The 26,623-nt window shown below is 41.0% G+C and overlaps 1 protein-coding gene across 1 annotated transcript in view; it reads left to right on the plus strand.

The window, feature by feature from the left end:
- The first annotated feature begins 4,548 nt into the window (after positions 1-4,548).
- LOC117812879 (voltage-gated potassium channel subunit beta-2) overlaps positions 4,549-26,623 on the plus strand; it is a 30,076-nt gene continuing 8,001 nt past the window's right edge. Inside the window, exons 1-7 of the mRNA XM_034683865.1 lie at positions 4,549-6,037; positions 24,954-24,997; positions 25,086-25,123; positions 25,405-25,484; positions 25,644-25,688; positions 26,225-26,269; positions 26,353-26,396. Coding sequence (XP_034539756.1) covers positions 5,718-6,037; positions 24,954-24,997; positions 25,086-25,123; positions 25,405-25,484; positions 25,644-25,688; positions 26,225-26,269; positions 26,353-26,396 — 616 coding nt within the window. The 5' untranslated portion in view covers positions 4,549-5,717. The remainder of the gene's footprint in view (positions 6,038-24,953; positions 24,998-25,085; positions 25,124-25,404; positions 25,485-25,643; positions 25,689-26,224; positions 26,270-26,352; positions 26,397-26,623) is intronic.

The following is a 26,623-nucleotide window of genomic DNA, read 5'->3' on the forward strand; positions in this document are numbered from 1 at the left end:
AGAGAAGTGTGATTGAAGTGTATCATGTAGAAAAATAATAATTTATATTTGCAGATCTTTTTTCAGTGACCCAGAAAGAATTATCAGACGTCTGATGAGATTTCAAAGCACAGCAGCTCAGAATAAGTGTGCATGGACCACAAAAACATCTGGTCCTTCAGCATCACTTATGTTAATGTCAGTCACAGTGACTTGCATGGGACTCATACATCAGACATTGTGTAATTATTTTTTTCCAAAGGCAGTCTGACAGGGTCACCATCAGTGTAGGGTTAATGATGTGTGAATTGACAGCAGGGGACCGGAGGTTGGTTGTTGCTTTGTTTCTGTCTCTCTTTTAACAGCTCAGTTTGTCTATTTTGGGATGAAAGACAGCCAAGAATCTATTTTCACTGGAAAACGTCTGAGTGAAACTACAAAGATGTCAAAAAAAAAAAACAGCATGAACATGGAAGATGTTCAGCACATGTTACATGTTCCTGCAGATTTGTGTGCATTTGAGAACATACGTGAAAATGTCATACATGATTTAATGCATGTTAAAAAAAAATTACATATCTTAACCTTACATTGTGAGAAACAGCATGTTTTGACAGAATGTGGTGCTTTATTTAATACAGCACACCTCAAAGAGACTCACACAGATATTATAAGTCTACTTATGTTGCCTCTAGGTGGCAGCGTCACCCTGGAGTGAGTACAGGAATCAAAACAAGAAAATCAGCAGTTGAAAGATTATCATTTGAATGAAAGGCTGACACTCCAGAAATCAAGCCTCATTTACTCAGAAATCTATCGGTGCACTTTGTGGCAGAATCCCTTTGATGGCTGAATTAAATGTGCCATAGAGCAGAGTATAATGATGCTAAACAGATCCCTTCATCTCTGGCTCTTTTGAATTCCTCTACACACATGTCTGTATCAGCAGGGCTCTGTGCGTGTCGTATTCTAGCTTTGGTTAACTTAATAATCATGCATCAGATGTGAATTTCTTCTGAACTGAATCTTGTCATCAACAGCTGATAATCCACCTTAATATCGCCCACTGAACTTGTGCATGCAGGGCAAAGAGAGACAAATGCTTACATTTTAAAAACAGATTATAAGGGCAGGGCACATAATCTTGTCATTTAAAAATAAAGCTTGGACTTATTATAACAAACTCTGGCAGCACTCTGAATTTTTGGATGGATTAAGGTAAAAGTAATTCTACTAAAAGCCTTTAATAACCGTCTGTCCTCCGACTGTCCTTTTTGTGGTTAACCTAATGCAAAACTGAAACATTTCAAAATGATCCAAAACCATAAAAACAACAAGATGTCTGAGGCAATATTTCAAACATACAATCTCATAAATAAAATGCCTTCAGCTTTGCCAAACATGCACAGATTATGCAAAACAACCCCACAAAAGGTTTTGTGTCTGCATCAGAGCAATGGAGTCAAAACCAGCTGCTAGCTTCATGACAGCAATAAAAAGAACAACAATGTGTTTCTGATGGGGTTTTATCTTTTCACTCTACTGGGCAACATCAATGAATTTCATACTTAACTATATTTGAAGTGTTATTTTTACAGGCTGGAAATGCAATTTCAAAAGTTTTGTTTAATGAAAAGAATCGTAGACGATGCCAAGGAGGATAACCCTGCAAATCAACAACAGACCCTTTTTCTGCGAAGTGGAAACATGTGATCTATCAAGGCTCCACGGTGGTGCAGTGGTTACAGGGTCCCCAGGTTCTCAGGCGTCCTCCCACAGTCCAAAGACATGCTTGTTAAGTTAACTAGTATATCTTAATTGCCTGTAGATGTGGGAGTGTCTAAGCATGTCCGGTAGATGTTAGCCCTGTGACAAACTGGGGACCTGTCCAGGGTGTACCACGCTCTCACCCTATGACAGCTGGAATTGGCTCCAGCCCCCGCAACCCTGAAATGGATAAGCAGTATAGATAACAACTGAATGGATATGATCCATCATCTGAAGCTGATTTTCTCTATTATATCATTATATGATATCACAGAAGGCAAGATCACTTCGATCTACTGTAATGAACTGTTAGGTTGCAGAAAATCCCACTTAAATAAGTTATCAAATGGATTTTTCTCTGAGTTTTGCAGATAGATCAAGTCCATACCCACTTTATGTTAAAATTACATTAAATTAAAATACATTAATGTAAGTGAGTTTTTACTATACTAACTGTTTCTTGTTGTATAGAAAGTCACAGCTTAAAGCCACTGTAAGGAGTTTTTAGATAGTTGTGAAATGGACTGAACTTAATATTGATGTCTCTTTATGAACTTCGAAGTCAAACAAGACCATCAATAAGAACTGTGACTGCTTCTATATAATTATTTTTAATGCCAGGAACAGCTGGCGGAGGGTAGGTGTCAGATGCAGGGATCAGATGCACCCTGCTGATACAGCCTTTTTCACATTTCCCACTGCAAAGTTCCTCATGTGTGGTAATGCTGACCAATAAAAGATAGCAGGATGAGATTTTTGTCTAGAAACATTAATTTATGCAAGACCACTTTGCAAAATGCAAAATTGACACAAACTCAAATCAGGGGTGTCAAACATACGGCCCGTGGGCCAAAACCGGCCTGCCAAAGGTGCAAATCTGGCCCTTGGGATGACTTTGCAGAGTAAAAAAACATTACAGAAGTGTCCAAAATAGTCAAGTTTACTTTTTCATTATTATAATATCTGTTCTTTTGCTGTAAACATTTCACTCCTTGTCAGGTGACTGGGTAACCTGTGTGTTTGGTGTGTTCACAGCAGGTTTCAGGGCTTCAAGCGTAAAATACTCTGCCCCACTATGACACCCATCATGGCGCAAATACAACAGCTGTTTTTGTAGAAAGATAGTTCATTAAATGTGAACATTTACAGAGTGTACTTGTACTTTTTTTGCACTAAAACAAAGAGAAAAATGTAGAGTTGTTGTTATTTGTAAGTTATTATGTTATGATTTTACTGGTCTGGCCCACCTCAGATCACTTATGGCTGCATGTGGCCCCTGAACTGAAATGAGTTTGACACCCCTGTTTTAAACCAAGCTCTGTTTGAGAGTCTGAGCGCAGAGCTGTATACATTTCAAGAACATCCCCATTATACAACCTGTTGTATAACCCATCTCCAGAAGAAAGATGGCCTTTACTGTATCTCCTCTTTCCATGACATCACAGCTTCATACAGTCTTATAAGTGAACAGATGCATCCTTTATGTTGCCTGTGACCACAGACACTTGTTGATGCAGTATAGGTGGTGATCTGTGTAAGTGAAGTGAATCTCCTCAGTCATCAGTTTTAGTGCAGTCCAAACTGCGTGCGCAAAGCTGTTTCAGAGTAATGATTGTTTGGAGCGAAGGTGAAGGTTAAGCCTGTGTGGATGAAGATTGAGTCATCATGTTGATTTGTCTGTGTTCACTTAAGTTGGGAGTTAGTTAGAAGTCTGGAAAACAGATTAAAGTGATTCTTGGAAATCTTGTGGCTGTGTGGGCGTTAACTGTGCAGTAACAGGACAGGAAATAATTTTACCTTTTTTTTTTCTTTTCAAATGTCACAGTGGGTGGCGTTCATATTTCCTGCCTTCCTCTAGATCTGTAACTTTCCCCATCAAAACTTGCACTGAATTGCACTTTGAATAAAAAAAAAGCAGCAACCTGACTGCTAATCCAGTGTTGCAATCTGCTGCACAATCTGTTCTGGGATCATCCTGCAGGCAGATTGCTTTAAAGCATAATTTCTTCAGACACGTCCAGAGAGAAGAATTTAACAGAGGTGCTGAATATGTTCGTGCATTTTTAACTGCACAGGTGGGGTGATTTAGCACCTCGTCCTGCTGTGTTATGCAGTGAAACTTTTTTGGGGGGGATTGACAGTCTCCTGTAAGGATGCGGCAGCAGAGTTTAGACTGTAAACATAGCCTTGCAGGAGCTATTATCATTGGCCTCTAAAATGACACATCAGGTCTCTTTGAACAGGATGTGATGTGATGCATTGTGATATGATATGCCACGCTATTGTGCCATGTTGGGATGTAATGTGATGTGACTTGCAAGTGCAGTATCTGCTCTTTGTTGTGAGTCGGTGATGACTGTGTGTTGCAGTTCAGTCTCAGTGATGCAACATAGATAGTAACTCAGAAAAAGGTAGTGTAATATGACTTGTTTTCAACGTGGATACATGGGTGTGGTGGACCAGAAATCCCTACTTAGGCTACACAGAGAGGAAACGTGAAGTGTAGTTAAAGGAAAATGAATGTGACACCAGACCTTGTGGGAGCAGAAAAAAGATCTGGTGCATACACAATGTTCTCTAAGTCTAAAATCCCAGCAATGTGTGTGTGTGAGTGTGTGTGCACGCAAGCCCTATACCATAATATGACGATGTGATGAGATGTGTGTACACTGGTGTGATGAAAAATGTAGAGATCACACCCGAGAGAGAGAGAGCGAGAGAGAGAGTGAGAGAGAGAGAGAGATAGAGAGAGAGAGAGAGAGAGAGAGAGAGAGAGAGAGAGAGAGAGAGAGAGAGAGAGAGAGAGCGAGCGAGCGAGCGAGAGAGAGAGAGATAGAGAGAGTCTTGAATCCCCCACATTGCTTGTGTGTCGTGAACATTTTTGGAGCTTGTGGAGAAAAAAAAGAAGCGAAGGAGAAGAAATAAAATAAAATGCTGCTGGAGGAGAGAGAAAGCGCGTAATCGAGCGTTTGGAGCGTCCGTTCCCTGTTTCTGATTTTGGGGCCAGGATGCCGGCATTTTTTTCAAATCGGTCCACCGTGAGATTCAGTGGAATAACGGGAGAGCCGCACAGCTGCTGCCGGTATGTGTGAACCACTTCACGCGCTCAACCCTCGCCGATTTTGCTTCTAAATTGTTGCTTTCTCTCTCTCTCATCTCCTTCTTCTCATGCATCAAATTGATGCTGCGTGAGGCTGCTGGGCGACGATGCATCGGCAGGGTTTGACTGTGTGAATTCGCATCATCTCAAGTATGTTTACTCTCGCTTAGGCAATGTAAAAAAAAATCGAGTTATTCAACCTGTTTTTTTTTTGGACATTCAAAAAGAAAAGAAAATGCCTTCTTATTTCGACGCTGGGTGCGAGGATGCCTGTAGCTGTGATTGTGTCATTGCTGCGGCACACTCCGGAGCTCCTCAGCTCCAGGCAGACACCACCAACCTCCTCAGCTGAAGAGAAGACAGCGAGATATCAAGTGCTTTACCAGCCAATATAAGCCATACGAGCCTGTGCATGTATGTGCATAGAAGGCCAGCAGTCTCCAGGGAGGATCTCTAGGCTATCTGTCATTGCACTGTTGAGGTGCGGGGCTTCCCTAGACCTGCCACATCCCCAAATCCCCGTCTGAGGACTGCTGTGAGCATTACAAGCTTCCTGATGGTTTTTGGAGAGCAGCCCTGATGCATCTTGTGAGTGTGAAAACTCTACAAGCCCTTTGCCAGGTTTGCATCACTAGACAGGAGCCGGAGCAGACGGTAGCTCTGTGTGTGTCATGTTAGAGACTGGACTCCTGCCTGCTCTCATCAGCAATCAGCCAAAATCTCTGACCTGCCCTGTCTGAAACCTGTATATGAGCAACACTGCTTTGTCACAGCAGCACCAACACTTTAAAGACATAACTGCCTCTGTGACTCCAAACTACAAGCTCACCACCTGCCTACAAAACAAGAGACACAGGAAACCAGGGTCAGGATGCAGGTTTCCTTTGCCTGCACCGAGCACAACCTCAAGAGTCGCAGTGAAGACCGGCTCTGTGGCCTTCGCACCGCTCCTCCTCCAGGGGGGAGCAGTGGGGGAGTAGGGGGAGGAGGTGGTGGTGGAGGAGGAGGAGGAGGTGGTGGTAGTGGAGGAGGCGGCGGAGGAGGAGGAGGTGGAAGTGGACAAGGGAGTAATGGCAACTACACCTCCCAAGGATCAGTCAAGACGAGGGAGGGGTCTGGGTCCCGGCAGGCCCCCCAGGGTCATGCCCACATGAAGGAAGCCATCGGGAGGCACACGAGCATGAAGTACAGGTGAGGGTGGAGAAAAAGCTGGAGCTTCAAGAAGTTGAGGGGTTGGTTTCATTTCACATTGATTACTTCTGACCTCTGACCTCTAGATTATCTCACTAGTTCTAGATTATCATCATTATCATGAGCACTAGAGGCTAATACTTCACCTGAGATGAGGCTGCAGGTGATGTGATCAGTCAATCATGATGCTCCACCTGTTAGAATCTGGAGCGTATCTTGCGGCACGGGTGTGTCCAGGAGGTGGCTTAGGGTGGCATTGCCCTCCCCTAGGAAATTTGATTACCCCCTTGCAAGTTCAACCCCTTGGCACCTTGTTTCCACTTGTAACTGACGTAGATATTGAAGTGTCTGATGCAAGACAGTACATTTCATTACAGATGGCTATAACTGGATAGAAACTAACCAAAGTTGTGGGGGAGACAATGATTAAAATCCTACATTTAATTTTCAAAATGGTGCAAAGGGAACATATAACATGTTGAGATTAAAACATTATTGCTTCATAGAGATTATATGCTCAATTTAAATATGAAGCCAGCAATCCTTTAAAAAAAAAGTTGGGTTAGGGACAACAAAACACTGAAGAAGTTGTGTAATGCTTGAAAGAACACCTGGAGGAACATCTCCAAAATAATTAGGCTAATTTGCAACAGGTAAGTTTAATGACTGGAAATGAAAAGAGCACTCCAGAGAGGCTGAGTGTCTCAGAAGAAAAGGTGGAAAGAGGTTCACTGCTCTGTGAGAGACTCTTTAAGCAAATTGTTCAAGAATTTTAGAGTAATGTTCCTCCTTGTAGAATAGCAGATAATTCGTAGGTTTCATCATCTACAGAACATAATGTCATTAAAAGATTCAGAGAATCGGGAGACATCTCTGTGCAAAAGTGACAAAGCCGATAACTGATACTAGATGGACGTGATCTTCAGGCCCTCAGGCTGCACTGCATTAAAAACAGGCGTGACTCTGCAGTGGAAATCACTGCATGGGCTCCAAGTCACTTCCAAAAACTATTGTCTGTGAACACAGTTTGTCACTACAACCACAAATGCAGATTAAAAGTACGACGTAAAGAGAAATAAGAAATATGATCCAGGAATGCCAACGACTTCTCTGGACCAGAGCCCATTTAAGATTCACAAAGGAAAAGTGGGAAAACTGTTCTTTGGTCTACTGGATCAAAATGTGGCATTCTTTTTGGAAATCATGGACGGGTTGTCCTCCACTTAACACTTAAAAGACAGGAGGGATTAACTGGCTTGTTATCAGCACACTGTTCCAAAGCCGTTATCCATGATGGTATGAGAATGTGAAGTGCCCATGGCATGGCTAGTTTACATATCTCGAAGGAACCATCAATGCTAGACAATATGCAGGATTTGGAGCAACTTGTGCTGCCATCCAGACAATGCCTCTTTCAGGGACAACCCTGCACTTTTCAGCAAGAAGATATCAAACCACACAGCGCACACACTGCAACTGCATGGCTATATCGTAGAAGAGTCAGGGTGCTTAACTGGCCTGCCTGCAGTTTCAACCTGTCACCAATTGAAAACATTTGGCACAACATAAAAGAAAAAAATAGGACAAAGGACTGTTGGCAGCTGAAATCATATGTCAGACAAGAATGAGACATTTTACTCTAAAAACTCCAGAAACTGGTCTCCTGGGCTCACACACATTTGCTGAGTGTTGTTGAAAGAAGAGGTAGAGCAACACAATGGTAACACAACCTTTTTTGAAACATGTTGCTGTCATCAAATTTAAGATGAGCATATATGTTTTATTAAACAATCAAACTGTTCAGTTTCATCATTTGATATGTTGTCTTTGTGCTATTGTGAATTAAATAAATGGTTTAAGTGATTTTTAAACCACAAAAAACTGTTTTGATTAACTTTTCAGTTTCCCAACTTTTTTGGAACTAAGGTTTATACTTGACTCACTCGCCAATGAACATAGTTGAATCAAAAGAGCTTGCCTTTTGGCTAGTTAGCAGCATAGACTGAATAAATAATGGACGTAGTATCCGTGACGTCACCCATCTGCTTCTGAGCGCTGTTTTGAAGCCAATCAATGGCGGCAGCCATATTGGAAATGCGGAATTCAACCAGTCAAAGTGTGACGTAAAGAGGCGGGGTTTGAGCCTCCTAGCCAACAGCTATGTGTTTCGTAATCTTAATATCTTCTGAACCGTCGCGTTAGAAAAAAATTCACCCCCGTACAGTGTGTGCCAATAGAGAAATGAGCTACGTAGAGCCAAGCCGTTTTTTGAACCAGGCTGTAAACTTGTTTATTAATGCTGTAAAGATCGTCTTTTTTTAATCAGTGTCTATGTGGTTTCCGGTGTTTCTGCAGCTAGCCTCAAGAAGATTCTCGAGGAATTGCAGTTTATAACACTTCTGCATGGGCTTCATAGTTTGAGACCGGAGGTTGCCACTTGGTTAGCAGCCTGTTGGCTAAGCTAGCACGCTGCCATATGGTCTCTCCAAAATCTACAGCAAAAGTTCAATTTCTTTAACTTACTTGAGATTCCGGACCAAAATATTAGGGAGGAGAGGGACTTTGCACGCTCATTTAATATCATGGAGATTTGCACAATAATGAATGGACTTCTGGTTGTCTCTCCCTCCATTCACATACACCCCTGATACAAACCGGATAGTGTCGTACTGGGTATCAGGAAACAGAATGTGCACCAGTTAATGCACTATTCCAATACTCTGACAAATTAGTCCCCCCAAAAATGTGTTGGTTTTGGGTATATCATATGTTAGCAGTCAGCGTTTTTACACCAAAATCCAAAATTATTTACATTTTTCAGCATCAGTGGAAATTTGAGTCTGAGTTTTGGAGAAGAAATATGGTAATGGAACATCATGATTGGCTATCTGCCTGGTTAGATGCAGGACTAAATATTTGAAACAACTTAGTGAGCTGTTTTAAGATAGGCTACTTGTCATTTTTTAGGCATTTGTATGCAGTCAATTTTCCATTTTTTTGTGCAACAGTTTATGCAAAGCTCTTTTGTGATACATCATTTTTAGAGACTCAAGGATGGAGGATTCATGTGTTGTCACTTTGTTGTGATGTCTTTTAGATGAAAAAGTATGAACAGGAATGTCAAATCAGTCTCTATCTTAATGATAAAGTAGATACAATTAGCGGAGACAGAAATGTTACTGTTATTATATCATTCTACTATTGTTATGCCGTATATTATTCAGACGAGTGGGTGCGCTGACATATTTCATGCCACCCTGCATGGACCCCCCCCACTCAAAACAGTCTGGACCCACCCCTGTTATGCAGGCTGCCTACGTATCCATTAGCACAGATGTAAAGCAGCACAGCGAGTGCTCACACAGCAGTGATTTCTCCGACATTATAAAAATCATGACATTTACTCTTAAAAACGCTACACTGGCTGATGTAAAAATGCTTATATAATCCATACCTAACAGCCATAATTTTATCACAGTATAACAGACTGTATGCATATAGGAGTGTTGCCAAAGGCTTATGTCTTTTATGCAGATTTCACCTTGGCCTTTTGCTCTTTGCACAGATTAATAAAAAGCTTGCCTCCAATAACAGCTTACCTAAAATCACCCCGGGACACCAGGCTTTTCTCCGAGGCTTTAAAAGCATTTAATGTTCATAATATAGTGCTGCAGCAGAGTGTCTCATGCACAGAAAGCATTGCTGCACACCGAGTCTGAGTCATAATGTAGGGAATAAAAACACAGAGGAGATAAAAAAGTAAGAAAAGAATGTAATTTATGTTTTATTGTTAAGATTTCAGTTCACCTTGATGGATTAGAGCTGTTGTTCATGCAGCCTCCACTCACAGAAGATAGCTTGCAGCAGTGGAAAATAATGCACAGTTATATAAATGTGCATGCAAAAGCACATGGTACCATCCAGAATCTATAGGACTATAATATACCATATGTTTCCTTCATTAGGACTGTAAAATTCAATAACTAGGAGGAGAGTTTTAATGACCTGTTTTCCTGGTAATCAGGTTGATTGAATTGCAGCCATTCTCCTCAGACAATTTAGTTTTCATTTAATGGGATGTTTAAAAAGGGAACAGGCCACTAGATGAAACCTGGATCCCTACACTACTTCTCTTTCTTCCTCCAGAATCACATGCATACTTCTGATTGGCTTGACTTTTTACTGGTTGCTCTGCTGTCTCTGGAAAAGTGTCACTAATAGAGAGTGCAGCAACACAATAAGTCTATACAGCATATGGCCTACTCCAGTTGCCAGGGGCAACACCCCAGGCACTGCCTTTAGTTTTTGTCAGTCTTATTTTCTAATCAGCAGCACTGCTGTCGCTTATCAGTCCTCTCTGCAACTGAGTCCACTCAAACCACCACCATCACCATTATCACCATTATCACCATACCACCCGGCCGCCGAGCCTGCTGATGGCGGCGGCTCTGTGGTCACACATTCTCCATTTTACACTGTTGACACATTCAGCCTGTCAGGAAACAGAAACCGGACATGAAACATATCTGCACATTGAATGACTGAGTCTGTGCATCCCTGCAGAGTAAATGCTGGAGATGACTTCACATGACATTAACGGACTGAATGAAAAGCTCAACAGGGCAGAAGTTTTAAGTGAACTTGGTCTCATGTGAATTCTAATATCCAGATGGCACGTATCACTAACAGTAAATTCCCTCTGTTTGACTGCATGTTTTCTAATTCCTCCAGCTATCTAATTAACCTGAGGATTCCTCACGCACCAGCAGGTCACAGACGAATACACCTGCTGCAATTATCACTCCCCTGAGCCTCCTGCTGATATCGTCCTGCCCAAACCTCCTCTCAGCTAGATGCTTTTCACTGAATCTTCCTTCTTTACTCAGAGTTTTTAAACTTCTAGCTGACCAGTTTGTAACCTCTGAAGACAACAGAGAAGCGGCTTTTGTCAGGGACTGTATTTACAGCTCTATATGTATATAGATAATCGTTTTTAAAACATCTTGTTTATTTCGTACAGTTATGTGATTGCTAAAGCCGTGAAACTGAGAAAATATCTGTAACTGAAAGGATAATTAATTGAAATCAGACAATCAAAAAATCTTGGTTCTCTTTCATAATGAACTCCCAAGTTAAACCCAAGTATACAGGTGTGACCACGTTGGGTATTTTAAAACCTATCGAAAGCAGAAATGAAAGTCTTTTTTTAGGAGACCTGTGGAGAGGTGAGTCGAAAAGTCACTCAGGCAAACTCAGCAAATTGGCCGTTCCTATGGTTACCAGGTCTTCTCTTCCAACAACAGCTACCTGATAAGCAGGTCAGGTGTATTTCCAGCACAGATCTATCCGCCACTGTTGGACACTTCTTGAGGATTTTTATAATCTTATGGCCACAGGGCACTTTGGATGCAGCTGGATGCAGCTAATTAATGCATGAGTGAGAGACAGAGAGTCATTGATCATGTATGACGCACAGATTAGAGAGTCAGTGGAGCTGAAGAACACTGAAGTTTAAAACTCTGTCACATTTTCCTTGATGCAGGAGGTCAGGGATGACCTCACGTGATGGTCATTCTCCAATTAAGGATGAGAGGATTGGAGCGGTCAAAAACAGGATTCATTACACAGTATAAGTCTCCAGCTAGAATTAAAAGATGAGTATCCAAGAAAGGTAGAGTAGCAATAAGTCTATTCATGAAGTCTGGATTGTCATAATTTGGAGCGCAGATGTTCACCAGAAAAACGGGGATATGATATAAATGACCTGCAACTATTAAATATTTGCCATTCTTGTCTGATATAATTCTAGAAGTGGTAAAATTAATTATTTTATTGAGTAAATTAGCTACCCCCCTGGATTTTGAATCAAAAGATGAATGGAAAATGTCACCAACCCATTGCCTAAGTCTAAGTTGATCCGTGTCTCGCAGATGTGTTTCCTGCAGGAATACTACATCAGCCTGTAAACGTTTCAAATGAGAGAGAATTTTTGATCGTTATATGGGGCTGTTCAATCCCTTCACATTCCATGTCAGAAATCTGATGGAGGATCCAATATATGGAGCGACGCCTGCGAGCTAGTTCAGGCAGACAACTCGAGCTGCAATGCCATACACGTCACGAGTCCCACTCTCTTATCCATCATCCAATCCTGCCCTCTGCCTCTCAAATTGGCGGTCTATTTAAACTGGGAAAAAATCTCCCATCTCTCCCTCTGCCTGTCAACGACTCTGCTGCTGCGTGCCATTGCTGATATTTTCTTCTTCCCCGCCGCCTCCCCAGCTTCCACCTGCAGGCTCCGGGGGTGTTTAGTATGTTTTGCTCATCACTCCTCAAAGTCTGCATGTAAACTTATCTGAGGGAGTGATGAGGCCGGAGCCTGGGCGCCAAACATGAATATGAATTTGCTGCTACAATAAACAATTTAAACGCGAGTTGTCTGACTGAACTGAGGTAGAGTTTGTGTCAGTGATTCAAGTACCTATTATATTATAAAGGAAGGAAGAACAGCGAAAGGTAAAGAGCCTCCCCCCAGAAAAAGTAAGAAAAAAGAAAAAGAAATAAAATAAAAATAAAAAAATAAAAATAAAATAAGATAAATCAGAGACGAAACACAACGACCCACCAGAACCCACCCCGGCCCATACCCCTCCCGCACATCAGGTGTTCCCATCCCCAAACGATGGAAACAGCAGTGCAGACTCCAACAGGAGCCATCTTCAAGGCGGTGCTTACGACTATGTAGCTTTTCAGTTCAACATTTTTGTGGTTTCTGCCTGTTAAAAGGAAGTTTTTCCTCGCCACTGTAACTAGCTAAATACTGCGATGTGCAATGCTCATGATGGATTAAGGTGGGGCCAGACTGAGTCTTACCCTGTCTTGAAGTTGGGTCTCTGTTCATAATTTGACATAGAGTGGTCTAGACCTCCTATGTTTGTAAAAGCGTCTTGAGATAACGTTTGATGTGATTTGGCGCTATACAAATAAAGATTGATTGATTGGTTGATTGATTGATTGATTGATAACTATTGGTTTGTTTACAGAGAGTTCAATAAGGGCATTGATACCACTGCTGTGTCTGTATGCTAAATATGAAGGTATAAAGGACCTTCAGGCTAGCTTAGCTTAGCACAGATACTGGACATATGTGGGAGGTGCTGCTGGTTGCCTGGAAGAATAGAATAGCCTTTATTTGTCACTGTCAGGTGTACAATAAAATTAGAAGCGCTGCTCCTGAGGTGCTTGTGATAAATACAAATAAAATAAAAACAGGTAGAAAATATGTATAAATTATTACAAATACGGTAATAATATAAAACAAATGTCAAATATATACAGTCAGGTAGAGAGAAGAGGTCTTTTGATTAAGATATTGCACATTATATGAAAGTTTTCACAGTTCCCAGTATTGCACTTGACATGGATATTATTGCACTCCAATCATTGAACGAACCTAACCAATAAATTGTCCTGCACACAGCCTGCTTGAACCACCATGTGTTATTTTTACACTAGAGTTTCTGTAAGGACTAAACAAACAAGGGACAAAGGCAGGTTTTATCACTGGCAGTGCCAGGCTCACTGTTTCCCCCCTAAGCTAACTGGCTGCTCTTGGTTTCTTCATTTTTAATGGACAGACATGTGAGAGGTATTGATCTTATGATCTAACTCTGATGCTGAACATCCTCTTACAGCTCTGAGGCCTCAGGTACAGTAGGCCTCTTTTATTCTTGCCATAGAGGAACCAGAGGAGGATACACAACCTTCAAATCCCTGTTACTGAGCTAAGCTGGAAAAACACAAACTAAAAAAATAATGTCCATTCATGTTGGACACTTCTGGAACAGATCCAGTATCTGTAAGTTAGTTTGTTTTGTATAATCTTATCTCACAATCACTTCCTTGTTTCTATGGAACTGTGATCTATATCTCATGATCTTTATCAGAACATGGAGCATTCAGGGTCTTTGCTACCAAAGAGAGGGATTTCACAAGTAAAGAATGATTGTCTAAAGGCGATGTATGACCTCTTATCACAGTTAACATTTCAGACTGTTATGCCAATGTCGTGTGATCTATGATGAGCTGAAGCTAGTTGACCAGCTAGCCTCACAGCTGTCCACTCAACAGTTAGCCAAACAAATTTGAAACTACCATTAAGTCTGATCATGTTCTATTTTAAATTAGCTCTATCAAGAGGTACAGACCAAAGTGCCTCAAAATTATACAAACGATCAGAGGAACAAAACAAGTGATGTAAGAATAGACTGTATAAATAATGGACAATATTTTAGAAATTGCCACGTTAGAAAAAAATTCACCCCCCTACAGTGTGTGCCGATTGAGAAAAAGAGCTATCCAGACTACACTCGTCTTTTGTACCAGGCTGTAAACATGTTTATTTCTGCTGTAAAGATCGGCTTTCTCCCATTCATGTGTATGTGACTTCCGGTACTTCCGGAGCCAGCCTCAAGCGGATCCTCGATGAACTGCAGTTTTTAGCACTTCTGCATTGGACTCATATTTTAGACCAGAGGTTGCCGCTTGGATGTAAGCTAGCATTACGCTGCTAGGCTAGGTTGCTAATTCTTCTATCTAATCCAATAAGTTTCTCGTTCAAACAAAATACGGGTGTTTGGAAAGATTTGATTTAGTTGTCAACAATTATCCTTTTTAAAAATGTGGACTACCCCATGTTCACTTAAAGCTCCTGTGAGAAACTTCCTGTTTGTGTTGATTTTGGCGCCCCCTGTGGACGAAATGGTTTGTTTTTCATCTTAGCAGGGATTGTCAGGTACATGTCCAGGTTGTGTTTTCTGACATAAATCGTCACCCTTTTGTCTCTTAACAGTCAAATGTATTGCACATTGAGAAACTTAGCTAAGGCTGTTTATTTAGCTTGATTTGAATTGCCTGGACTGACAGCTACCCCTTTGCAGTGGTTACAAACATGAAAAATTATTACTAAGTATACAAATTTTTATTGCTGATGGTCTTGTTAGATTTTTTTTGTTAATAAAGAGGCATCAGTATTAATGTCAATCTAATTCAATACCAGCTAAATATTCCCCAAAAGAGCTTTAATATCACAGATTCATTAGAGGAGGCCATCTTGGTTCTTTTTGGTTATACACAACAACACTTAAATTCACCTCATATAACTGTTTGTTGTGGTTGGCCTGACCTGCATCAGTCAGAATGAAAATCTGTATGAACTGGAGCGGGACCAGAGGCATCTGCCAAATCAAATAAAACCTGAGTTGCTGATTCATCCAGTTCTTAGGCTATGACACGAATACAAAAAAAAGTCACATTTTAACAGCATAGATGAGTAAAAATAAACAGCTGAACCATAAGAGATAGAAATTGCTGATACAACAGAAAGCTTAAAAACACCTTAATAACAACAGCTAATATTCAGACTCATGTAAAGCTGTAAGGCTGCTGTATTTGCATTTGTATTAAGGTTTGAAGTGTCCTGACATTCAGCGCTGCAGAGAGGTACTGTTCTCTAACAGAGCACACTTAAGCAGTGGGATTAGAAAGGCTGAACTCTCAGCAGTTGATGAAGTAATGATGGAGTTGTTTGTACCATGAACCCTGTCAAGCTGCACAGATAAATGGGGGTCAGTTATTTATTTATTTCTCACTTTTTTTTTTTTGCCATTATTGAAGGGACAGCTGAAGAGAGACAGAGATGAAATGTTGGGAGTAGAGAGTGGGGGAAAACTTGCAACAAAAGATTGCTGCCAGGAATTAAACAAGCAATCGCTGTAACGCTGAGTCTTTGTGTAAGAGGCATGCTTTTAATCCACAAGGCCACCTGTCACCCATGTGGGTCATTTGTTGATATGAGAAAGTGACAAGGGCCCTGACCGAAGACTCTCACAGTGTACAAGTCTTTACAGTTACACTTTTATTCAACAACTTTACAGCCTTCATGAATAAATTTGATCCCACTTAGTTGAAATAATGTTCTTTTAGAGTTGCCTCTTACATAACGCTCTAAAAAGCTGTGGAAAAACGAGCTACCAGACTATTCCCACATTCACAAAACCCTATGGACAGCATGTGTATTTAATTTATAATGAATCCCAAACAGTGCTAAAATATAGACTTCACAGAGTGGACTCATCATGAATGTTAATTACATGATAATCAAGTAGCCTGGACTCATATAGTTATCTGGCCTTATAATTGGAAACAAATGGTTTGTGAAGCAGGGGAGGGAGAGGAACAACCTTGACTTTCAGCTCTTCTTTCTCTGGGTTTTCAAGTTTCCAGTTGACTGAACGAATCAGTGACATCACTTTGAGGTACTGCAACAAGTTCAAAGCAGAGTCACTCTGCATTTTAGCTTGCTTGATTTCAGTCTGCCTCCTAGCTACAACATTTCCAAACTATGTTCCGCTATTTGCTCATAAACTGCAAAACCCTCACTACTTATTTCATTTCCCAGCTACTTATTTATATTGCATGAACTGGTTATAATAATGCTACATCACGGAGCAGCAGAACACTTGAAACATTTATGCACTTGCATGTAGAAGACCTTTTAATAGATTTCGGAACTTGTATACAAAGCAGACAACTTCATCTTTCCGGAATGTGAAGAGACTGCAGGGTCAGTGGTGTTTAATCAGGCTTACATTAGTCAATATGAGTCTGTGGATGGAATCAGTAGCCGCTTTAATCAGCAAGCTTGTCCTGAACCCCGAGCATCATAATCAGGGCCAGACGATCCACGTCACGTCCTCTGGACGGGCCCGTCTAGTCAAAGTCAAAGTCAAAGTCTGATATTCTCTTCAGGCAGACACAGAGTCATCACTGCATGGCCTTACGTAAGAGCAGAGACACAAACTAATGAGAGAGAGTCAGCATGTGGTCTTTGGGAAAGTCTCACAGAGTACTGGATCTATGATCTTAATTGAAGATCTTTGTTTTGTTTTAATGTCCGAAATTTATGAAGTGGGACATTGTGTTTATTTTGGTTTTTGGAATAGCCTTTTGTCTAATTCAAGGAGTCTTTAAAATGTTCTAAACATCTGTTAAGGTCTTTCAGTATTTCTTTAAACTTTACAAGATATATTACTGTGACAAGTACCTGAGATGTTTTAAAAATGCTTGAATACACCTCGACAAATTCATTGAAACATTACAAAATCTATTGACCTGTTTGCAAGGCAGCAGACCATGACACTGACATATTGTTATATTGCTCTTCATCCTCGTCTTAACAGATATAAAACAGATCTGCAGGTAGCAGCACTGTGCGGTGACCTTTTCAAACACTGAGTTTCTTAAAAGAAAAAACTCTGAATACATTAAGACGACACATTGTTCCATTGTTTCGTTTTCTGTTCACCTTTTACACCCAGTTCAAATCATAAGTATAAAAAATGTTACATATGTCCCCCTGTCTAGCCTCCAGGACTGGATGAAGAGACAAACACATCTACTGGAAATGGTCTGCAACTGTAATGTAAGCTGGTGTAGTCTCCCAGCTGTGCCTCTTCTATGTACTTCAGTTAATGGGAGAGTCACGACCGCTAATAAAGAATTAGAAGTGGATATTCAACATTAGATCAGAGCAGTGCAGAGTTTGTGTCTGTGAGAGTGAGAGAGTCCATGTTTATGAGGGGTTTTCTTCATCTGCTCCACACAGTGTGTGTATTTTATGATTAGAACAGACCTACTTTCATAACCATTTTTAAAAACATCACATTACAGGAAAAGTCTTTTCTTTAGCCTAATTAATTAATAATAGCCAACGTAAGAATGAGAGCACTGTCACATTTACTCTGGTTTCTTCTCTCTCAGAGTTGAGTAATACTTTTAATCAGTTATGGTGGCATCAACTCTTGTAGAAAGTTTTTCTTGTCTTTGTTATAATATATCTGGTATTTCATGATGCTCAGCAGAATTACGGGGATTTCTCTCTGAATCGTGCGGGTCAAAGCAGACGGCTGTTTGGGTATGCTAAAGGATTGTGACTGTTAAAACGGAGTTTTACTCCAGCACTGTTTCAGTCTGTCAGGTAGGGTCCTTTTAAAGCTCCTGTGGGGAGTTTTCCACTGGATATTAAACCATCTGAAATTAACAGTGAGGCCTCTTTATGATCTTCAAAACCAAGGTTGACAATTTCTCTGTTGTAGTTTTTAATGTCTGTAACTGCAGCAAGGGGGTTGGTGTCAGAACGGACGATTTACTGCATGGTAAAAAGGAGTATTAGTAAAGTATTTTTTTAAATTTTGCACTTAAGATAATCACAATGAGTGATACATTCAAGAGCTACAAACATCAGAGTGAGATTTTTAGTTGGAAAACATGACTTGAACATGTACAGGATAAGAGGTATCACGTTGTCCACAAGGGGCACCAAAATTGGCACAAACAGAAAGTTCCCTACAGGAGCCTTAAATCTGGGGTTCAATCAATCTGGAGTCAGCATGAATTTGAATGCAGCATTTCCTCAGGACTCCGTCTAACCCCTCCCCCCCTCACATGCATGAGCGCTGCTGATTCATGACCATATGATCGTGACTGATTCAAAACCGGTCCTCGTGAAAGTTAAAAACACAAACAAACATGGCTATTGTTAGTACTCACAACTCACAGCGAGCGGGAGAGAGGAGAGACAGATGGGAGAAGTTCTTCATAATTCAAACATCGATTGTTACTCTGTTGGTTGGCGTGATCACGGCCGACAGTGACCGGTTATTAAAGCTCAATGTGTTCATGAATCGGCTCGTCATCCCTACAGCGTCTGGACGGACGCTACAATACATATACATTTTCTGTAGGACTTACTAAATGTCATTAATTCTTTTGCTTGTCAGAGCCCCCGTGGTGAGAGCTTTTTAGACTCTGATCTGGACTACAGTCCTGAGCAAAGCACTTCATCGGGTCAGAGGGGACAGGCCCGAGGTCGAGCGAGAGGGGCAGTCAGTAGAGTCAGGGGAAGCAGAGACAGGGGACGGAGACTCGGAGTGCACACCGGGGAAATGTAAGCGCAGGAGGCGGGCAGAACGGCAGGACGGGATTTGATTGGTTTCATATTTTGGACCCTAATGACGGTGATTGGTTGGTGTTTTCCCAGGTTAACTCCGGCTGTAGATAGCAGCTTTTCCCCCCTCTTTTTTAAGAACACATTATGTATTGATTGCCATCAGGACAAAAAGATCATTTTAACCATAACAAAAAGTGTATCTAAATCTGACTACCAGCCCCAGCTTTAATAAATATAACAGAGAGTACAGCTAAGTCCTGCAGTGTCATTAGATAACTTTTGTCATCATTTTGCACTGTATTCATAAAAATGAGGTGCTAAGAGAATTGTACAAAATAAAGATTGAATCATTGCACTGAAGTAGAGGCAGCAGCCTCCACACTGACTGAGAAACTCTAGTTTGAGTGAAATGATCCTCTGCCACTTTGAGACAGTGTATACAGCGTTATTAAAAAGGAACAGACAGGCGACCATCTTCCCACAGTTAGTGCTCAGGAACCGCCTGTATGAGCACACACAACCACACAGACACACACACTCCGAGATACTGAGTGTTATTAATATAGGTGTGCTCCCCTCTGGAGAACAGCCTGCTCAGCATGTGTGTGGCATTTTATGACAACTGCAAGAAGAAAAAAAAATCTCCCATCATTTGCACCTAACCATCTGTAGAGAGTGTCTCCCTCCTGTCTCAGGTGAAAACTAACTGTAAATGTCAGCACAGGTTAAAATGCTGACTACACTGTGACAGAGCACCTGTGTTGCCCCCCGCCCTCTCTCTCTCTCCTCCATTAATAATGCGTGGAGCAGCCGGGTCGCTGTAATCACCTTGTTTGGAGTTTGTGATTTATGTTGGGAGGGAAAGTAGAGGAGAAAACACAGGCAGGCTTATTTATGAAAGATCTACAGAGAGAGAGCATCTGCGTTTCTGTGTGTTTCTGTGTGCCCGGCTCATGAGTGCATTCATGCATGAGCGTATGCAGATCTGTGCCTGTGTTGGAGTGAAATTCACATCAAGCGTGAATATTCACTTGATAGCATGGAGTGGCCTCGCTGATGCTTGCACAGCTTAGACTGTTGGTTTTCTTACATCATCTCCAAAATCAGCGTAAAGAAATACAGGCTGAGTGTCTGTGTTCATGCATGTGTGTTTGTGTGTGTGCGTCAGTGTGTGTGTGTGGGAGATGCTGTCGTGAAAGCAATAGTGAGAGGAGAAGAGCGAGCATGTGTCTCTCCAGACTCACTGATAGTAATTTAGCAGACTGCAGCACTGCAGAGAGAGAGCTGGAGTTGAGAGCAGGGAGGGGGCGGCCAGTTGTCACACACAAACAATACAATCCTCCTTTGCCTGGATACACACACACGCGCGCGCACGCGCAACAAATTGTATTTTATGTTGCACATCAATCAATACATCCAGCCACTAATGCATGCTGGTCCCTCATTTGCTCCTGTAATGATGTGCTGACACACATGTTAACCAAACATGTCAGTCTGTCGGCCTCCTGCTCTTATGTTCCATCTTTAAAAAAGCACATTATACACTAGCACTCCAAAAAACAGAAAGAGTGTGAATTTGTGTTGTAGATGCGGCTGGATGCCTGACATTCTCCTGGTGGTGCTGACTCATGTTTAGATGTCACGCATTACCTCCCTGATTTTCTTCACAGTTTGGTTTTAAAGGGAAGTGTGTCCTCTTGTGCGCCTAAGGTGGCTGGATCAGGGTTTATTAAGGCCATCAATTTACATTTTATATAAACCAGCAAGGTAGCTCTAGTGTAAATAATAGGCTTTTTGTACAGGATGATGAAGATGTAAAATGGACTACATAAAATGGAATCAATTCAACAAAAACCTCCCTGTATCCGTGCAATAACATACCTTACTTTCTATTTATCAGATAGGTGTACATAGTGCGTATACATCTGTAATAGTTGTCATATTTTATTTTATTTTTTTTAATTTAATTTAATTTTATTTTATTTTATTTTATTTCATTTTACCTTGATCATTGCTATTATTATTTTTATTATATTTTGTAACTATGTTAGTACATTGTTGTATTCCCCTGTCCCGTGTTGTAAGCTGCTGTAACAAAAGAATTTCCCCCAATGGGGGACCAATAAAGTATATCTAATCTTGAATAGCTGCTGATATTAATACTGTATCAACTAAAACAATATGCTTATTATAATGAAAAAATGCTAATTTTAGGTGCCAAAGTGTCAACATGTTATTCATATTTGTCTTCAGTGTGCTGGTACAGTAGTATCCTTGAAGGTGCTTTGATTGGCAGCAATATTTTCACAGATGCTGCTATTAGTATAACCTTGTCAAATGTTGCTAGGGAAAACATTTTAGTTTCACCCCCCTCTAGCTGAAGTTCAGGCAAAAAAAAACCATAATTTGACGGCTGTCACAAACAAAACTGAAAAAAGGAGAAAAACGAATGTAAAAAAAAGGCGGAGGAAAAAAACAGTCTCTGAAGTGTATTTCTCTCCCAAGAGCTGTATTCCCGTTTACTCCCAGTGTTCAAAGCCATTGTAAAAGCAGTCTGAGCTGTGATTGGTCAATAAACTGTGAACGGCATTTAGCCAGAAAACCAAACAAGGAATCATCATCATCAAACCCTCCACTGTGTGTAGCATTCCTAACCCTCCACCTGTGTGCTATTTTGACAGAGTTAAAGAAAAGGACACAAACAATATGCGGTTCACACCCACACGCAGCAGCACACACATGAATACACACACAAAACGCTCATATACACAGCGGGACACAAACGCTTACATATGCAGGAATCTAAAAATAGCTCAGGTCAGGCATTAAAAATAGACTGGAGAAAATAAAAGCAGGACTCGTTGGACTGAGTCGAAATGCTCTGACAGTCTGTCTTTCTGCATTTGGCTATTTGTGGCGGACGCAGGCAGACAGGCAGGCAGGCAGAGAGAGAGGGGAGAGGCGAGGAGATGAAAGACGGCGAGCAGCGAGTTGCACTGCAGCTCCTCTGCTCCTCTCCAGCTGGCTCCCCGGCTAATTAGAATGGGGGTGAGCACACATAGAGGAGGAGGAGAAGGAGGAGGAGGAGGAGGAGGAGGAGGAGGAGGAGGAGGAGAGCAAGAATGAAGCCCACATCATTTTCAGCCGTACATGCTCTCGCGGTCAGAAATGTGGCTCTCTGTCTCTTCCAGCTCGCTTGTCAAAAATTCAGCTGTGTGGATAATCAGATGTGGCATGTTGGGTAATGGACTCCTCTTTGGCGTATGGAACATTTTGGGCCGTATCGCACACACAGACCAATAAGGGCTTCAGCCTGGACTCTATCTGAGCTGAGCCTCATTCCCTCCAGCTGTTTCACTGACCCTCAGTAGCACACTGAACTGTTAACATGGGAAGGAGAAAAGGTTGATTGTTCAGAAATAATTAGCACAGGCAGTCATTTAACCAGAGGCGAGAAAGACTCTCACGCAGCAGCAGGAAGTATTTACATCCAGGAATAATATGGGAGCAAGAAACGTTCACATTAGTGTCTTTATCTTGTCATTATTCATTTTTATGAACAACGCCTTGTTGGTGTTACATCTATAATTTATCAGTTCATTTCTTTTGCGTGTTGGTGTTTGCATATTCATGATCCATTTAAGAATCCACATTTTTCTATTGGTTTCCAGCATTGTTTACTTTACTTTATACAGAAACTTCAACAAAGTAATCTACTTAATGGGTTAAAGGACCATTACAATAATGTTTATTTTAGGGCTGTCAAATGATTCATGTTTTTAATTGCAATTCATTTGAATAATTCCGTTTTTAAATTCCATTATTTTGCATTAAGTCCAGATTTACAATGAAAAGCAATACATGCCAACCTGAGGGCTTCCCTGAGAGCTAAGTCTTCCACATTATTGCCTGACCTGCAGTCTGTTTTCACTCATACAGCAAGCTCTGTAGTTTACTTCTTCATTTTAGTTCTATCCACAGGTCTGCAGTAATTCAGACTTGTGCACTACCAAATAACGCTCTGGCAGCTTTTGTGACGCAGTTACACCAATAAGTCTGATTAGCTGCACCTGTATTCTTAGCTCGAAGGTGGTAACTAAAACCTGAAGTACTTCCATGATATTTTAATTCTATTAACACAAAGTGCATATTCCATCTGACTCGTCCCCTGAGCTGTCTCTGAGCTTTTTCTTAATTGAAATGTGCCGTTTAAAAGCGAATCATTATTTCCATCACTGTGGCAGCAGGAAGCAGGAAGATGCTGCGGCGACTTAACTACGGTGGGCCAAAAGGAACAAAACACCACACAATTCTAAAAAATGATGCATTCATTTTGGACCTTAAAGTTGCTGTTGGTAGGAATGGTGCAAAAAAACTGTACTTTTTTCTGCTGGGTTTGGAGAAAAGGTCATAATACCAATCGGTACTCATCTGTAAGTGAAGTAATTTGAGATTATGGCGAAATCTCTGTGTTTTCCAATGCCTTAATATCAAGCAATGTTATTATTCCCCTTGTTCCCGTTATCACGGACCAATCAGAGCTACTCCCCGACCCTCTGTCCTGATTGGTCGAGTGGCGGCCCCACTACATCACCCTGATTGGCTTGGAAGCCACTACTTCCTCATAGGACGCGCACATACATAGACATATAAAGAGTAGACGCCCCATCAACCGCTACTACCTATTGCCGCTGACGAGCAATGGGGGCACCATCTTGGTCCGGTCACCCGCTCCACTCAGTGTAATCTGTTTGGCAGGCGCAATTAAGTGTCAGCGCATTTAATCACTCATAACTCGCTGAATACTAAACTGATTTTCTGCAAACGTCATACATGGAGGTATGATACAGGACACATGGTTCGGTGTATTTTAATATTCATAGTGGGCTTAACAGTCATAGAATATTCTGATATGTGATATATGTGATATTTGATAGGTATTTTGCCGCACGGTGCTCTGGCATCTTGAAGTCTCTGCTGCTTCAGTTTACGTCTACAGGTAGGACCATGGGTAGGCTGAGCGGACCAAGATGGCGGCTGTATTTCTTGCGCCCCAGCAGCCAATGCGGTGTCTATTCTTTATATGTCTATGCGCACAACAATCTTTTGTGGGCGGGGTTACGGGAGCAGAGAGAGGAGGGGTAGTGTTGAGATTCGAAATCTCTCTCAGAACTGATGTTTATATCACGACCACCAACAGCAGCTTTAACTGCATTTTGATTAAGGGGTTAATGCTGACAGTCAAAGTGTAGATTCTTTAATACATAATGGTATGAGGCATATTCAGCAAAATGTGCTCTACCTTCACGTAGTGCTATTTAACTCAACAGTTCATCATATCTTTAGATCATTAAATTAAAATGTGGTTATTGAAGCTGTTTAAGGAGCAGCAAAATGTAACTCAACAAGACACTGGATATATGTTTTTTGAAGATGACTTTTTTGGCTTCTGATGCCTTTGTTGAATGGATAGGGCAGTGAATAGAGGAGAAAACATGGAAGAGAGAGAGTGAAACAACACATGGTGAAGGGCTGTAGTTCAGAATTAACACTGGGCTTAGGCTGCCTGCTTCAAGGACTATACGCTCTCTGCACATAAGGCACGCAATTTAACTGCTGAGTGAATCAGCGTCTCAACACTGGATATTTTAAGCCAAGATGATATATATATATATGAATGTATTTATATATATATATATATATGTATATACAGCACATAGTAAAAGTACTCAGTACAACTGAATGACAGGTAACCAAGTCTTCTGATTATGCAGGATTATTTTCTCTGCTGCTCCCCCTCACACTTGAAGCCACTGTATAATGTCATGTATTGTAAATAACCATCAATCATTCTGACTGTTTCCATTGTTCATACTGAGCTTCTGTCCTCTCTCTCATTTCTCAAAGGAACCTGGGGAAGTCAGGCCTGCGTGTTTCTTGCCTCGGGCTAGGTGAGTTGGTTTGAAGTCAGGGAAATATTTATCTCTGTTTGAGCCCTCCAAAATAAAACAAACCTTTGTGTCTCTTGCTCTCACTCAGGCACCTGGGTGACATTTGGATCACAGATCTCCGATGAGGTGAGGATTCTGTTTTCACTCTGTTTGTATGATTTCTCAGCACGTTCACTTGTTTCTCTTTTGTTGAAAACACCCGGAGCTGAGAAGAAATCTTGCTGCTTTAAATTAAAGGCATGTTTGAAAATCCCACAGAGCTCATACCTGGGAACTATAGTTGCTCTGTGAGATATTATATCTTCTGTATTATCCTCCCTGCATAGCGCCCTTCACGGTCGACCTCCGGGTAATTGGAATTTATCCATCGCCTCTCTCTCTCAGTGTCCATTTTTGTCTTCCCACAGATGGCAGAGAACCTGATGGCCATAGCGTACGAGAACGGGGTGAATCTGTTTGACACGGCAGAGGTGTACGCCTCTGGAAGGTCAGATTCAAACTTCTACTTCTGTTTTACATGTGGAAACTTTTTCCATCAGTACTTATAGATTCACTTCAAATCTTCTGATACAGCCACACAATCCCTTTAATGCTGTTTTTCATTTTGACTTGAACTCGTTACAATAAATGATGTGTTTCTCCACAGAGCTGAAATCACTCTGGGGAACATTATCAAGAAAAAAGGATGGAGGTAAACTTACCCATTCTCTCAAACACACAGTCAGATGTAATTAAAAAGATTAGTTTCTCTTTTAAATCATGAAAATATTCTTGAAAGTTTGATAAATGATTAAAATGATTTGCTTTTCTGAAATGCACTGCATTCCAAATGTTTTGTTACTGTTGGAAAAGGGGCGCTATTTAAATATCTCAAGGGGAATCCATACTTTTTAGATAAACGAGGAGCTTAAGCCTCAGAAAGACTATAAAAGGATAAAAATGATACCATGTGAAAACAAAGTCCCAGATCATAAAACATTTTGGGAATATTTGAGACATTTTTGATCTGTAGAAAAATACAGAGATAATTTATGATTTAAAAAAGGTAGCATTAGTCCTAAGTCTATTTACGTGTACCAAAACTTGCAGGCAGGAAGAAAACTGCTCCTGTTAGACGTTTGTATAGTATAAAGCATTAGTAGAGTTTAGTTGAAATAATAGTAGAAAAAACAGGCTTTACTCTTAATTAACAGTCCTCCTAATCACACCATCTTGTTTCCTTGCCAGGCGCTCAAGTTTTGTCATCACAACAAAGATCTATTGGGGTGGCCAGTAAGTACAACTCTCAAAGACTTTTTTTTTACATTCATCATTTGAATGGAACATCAGTAATGTGTATTTTCTTCTCTCCTCAGAGCAGAGACAGAGAGAGGACTCTCCAGAAAGCACATAATTGAAGGTAGAGTATTATCTTTCTGTTTCCCTTTGCAGTAAAGTACCTGGGATTCATTTATAAACCCTCATTACTTGATAAGAAGATTCAAGGTTATGTCCAGATCAAGAAATTTAAGTTTATAACATCGCTACATGTAATCCTGCAGCTCACAATAATCAGACAAGGGGAATTCAGAAAATGCAGATTTTGTTTTCCCTCCCAACTCGTACAATTAGACGTCCTTGTTTGGC

This window comes from Notolabrus celidotus, chromosome 5 (assembly GCF_009762535.1).
Source record: "Notolabrus celidotus isolate fNotCel1 chromosome 5, fNotCel1.pri, whole genome shotgun sequence".
Lineage (NCBI taxonomy): Eukaryota > Metazoa > Chordata > Actinopteri > Labriformes > Labridae > Notolabrus > Notolabrus celidotus.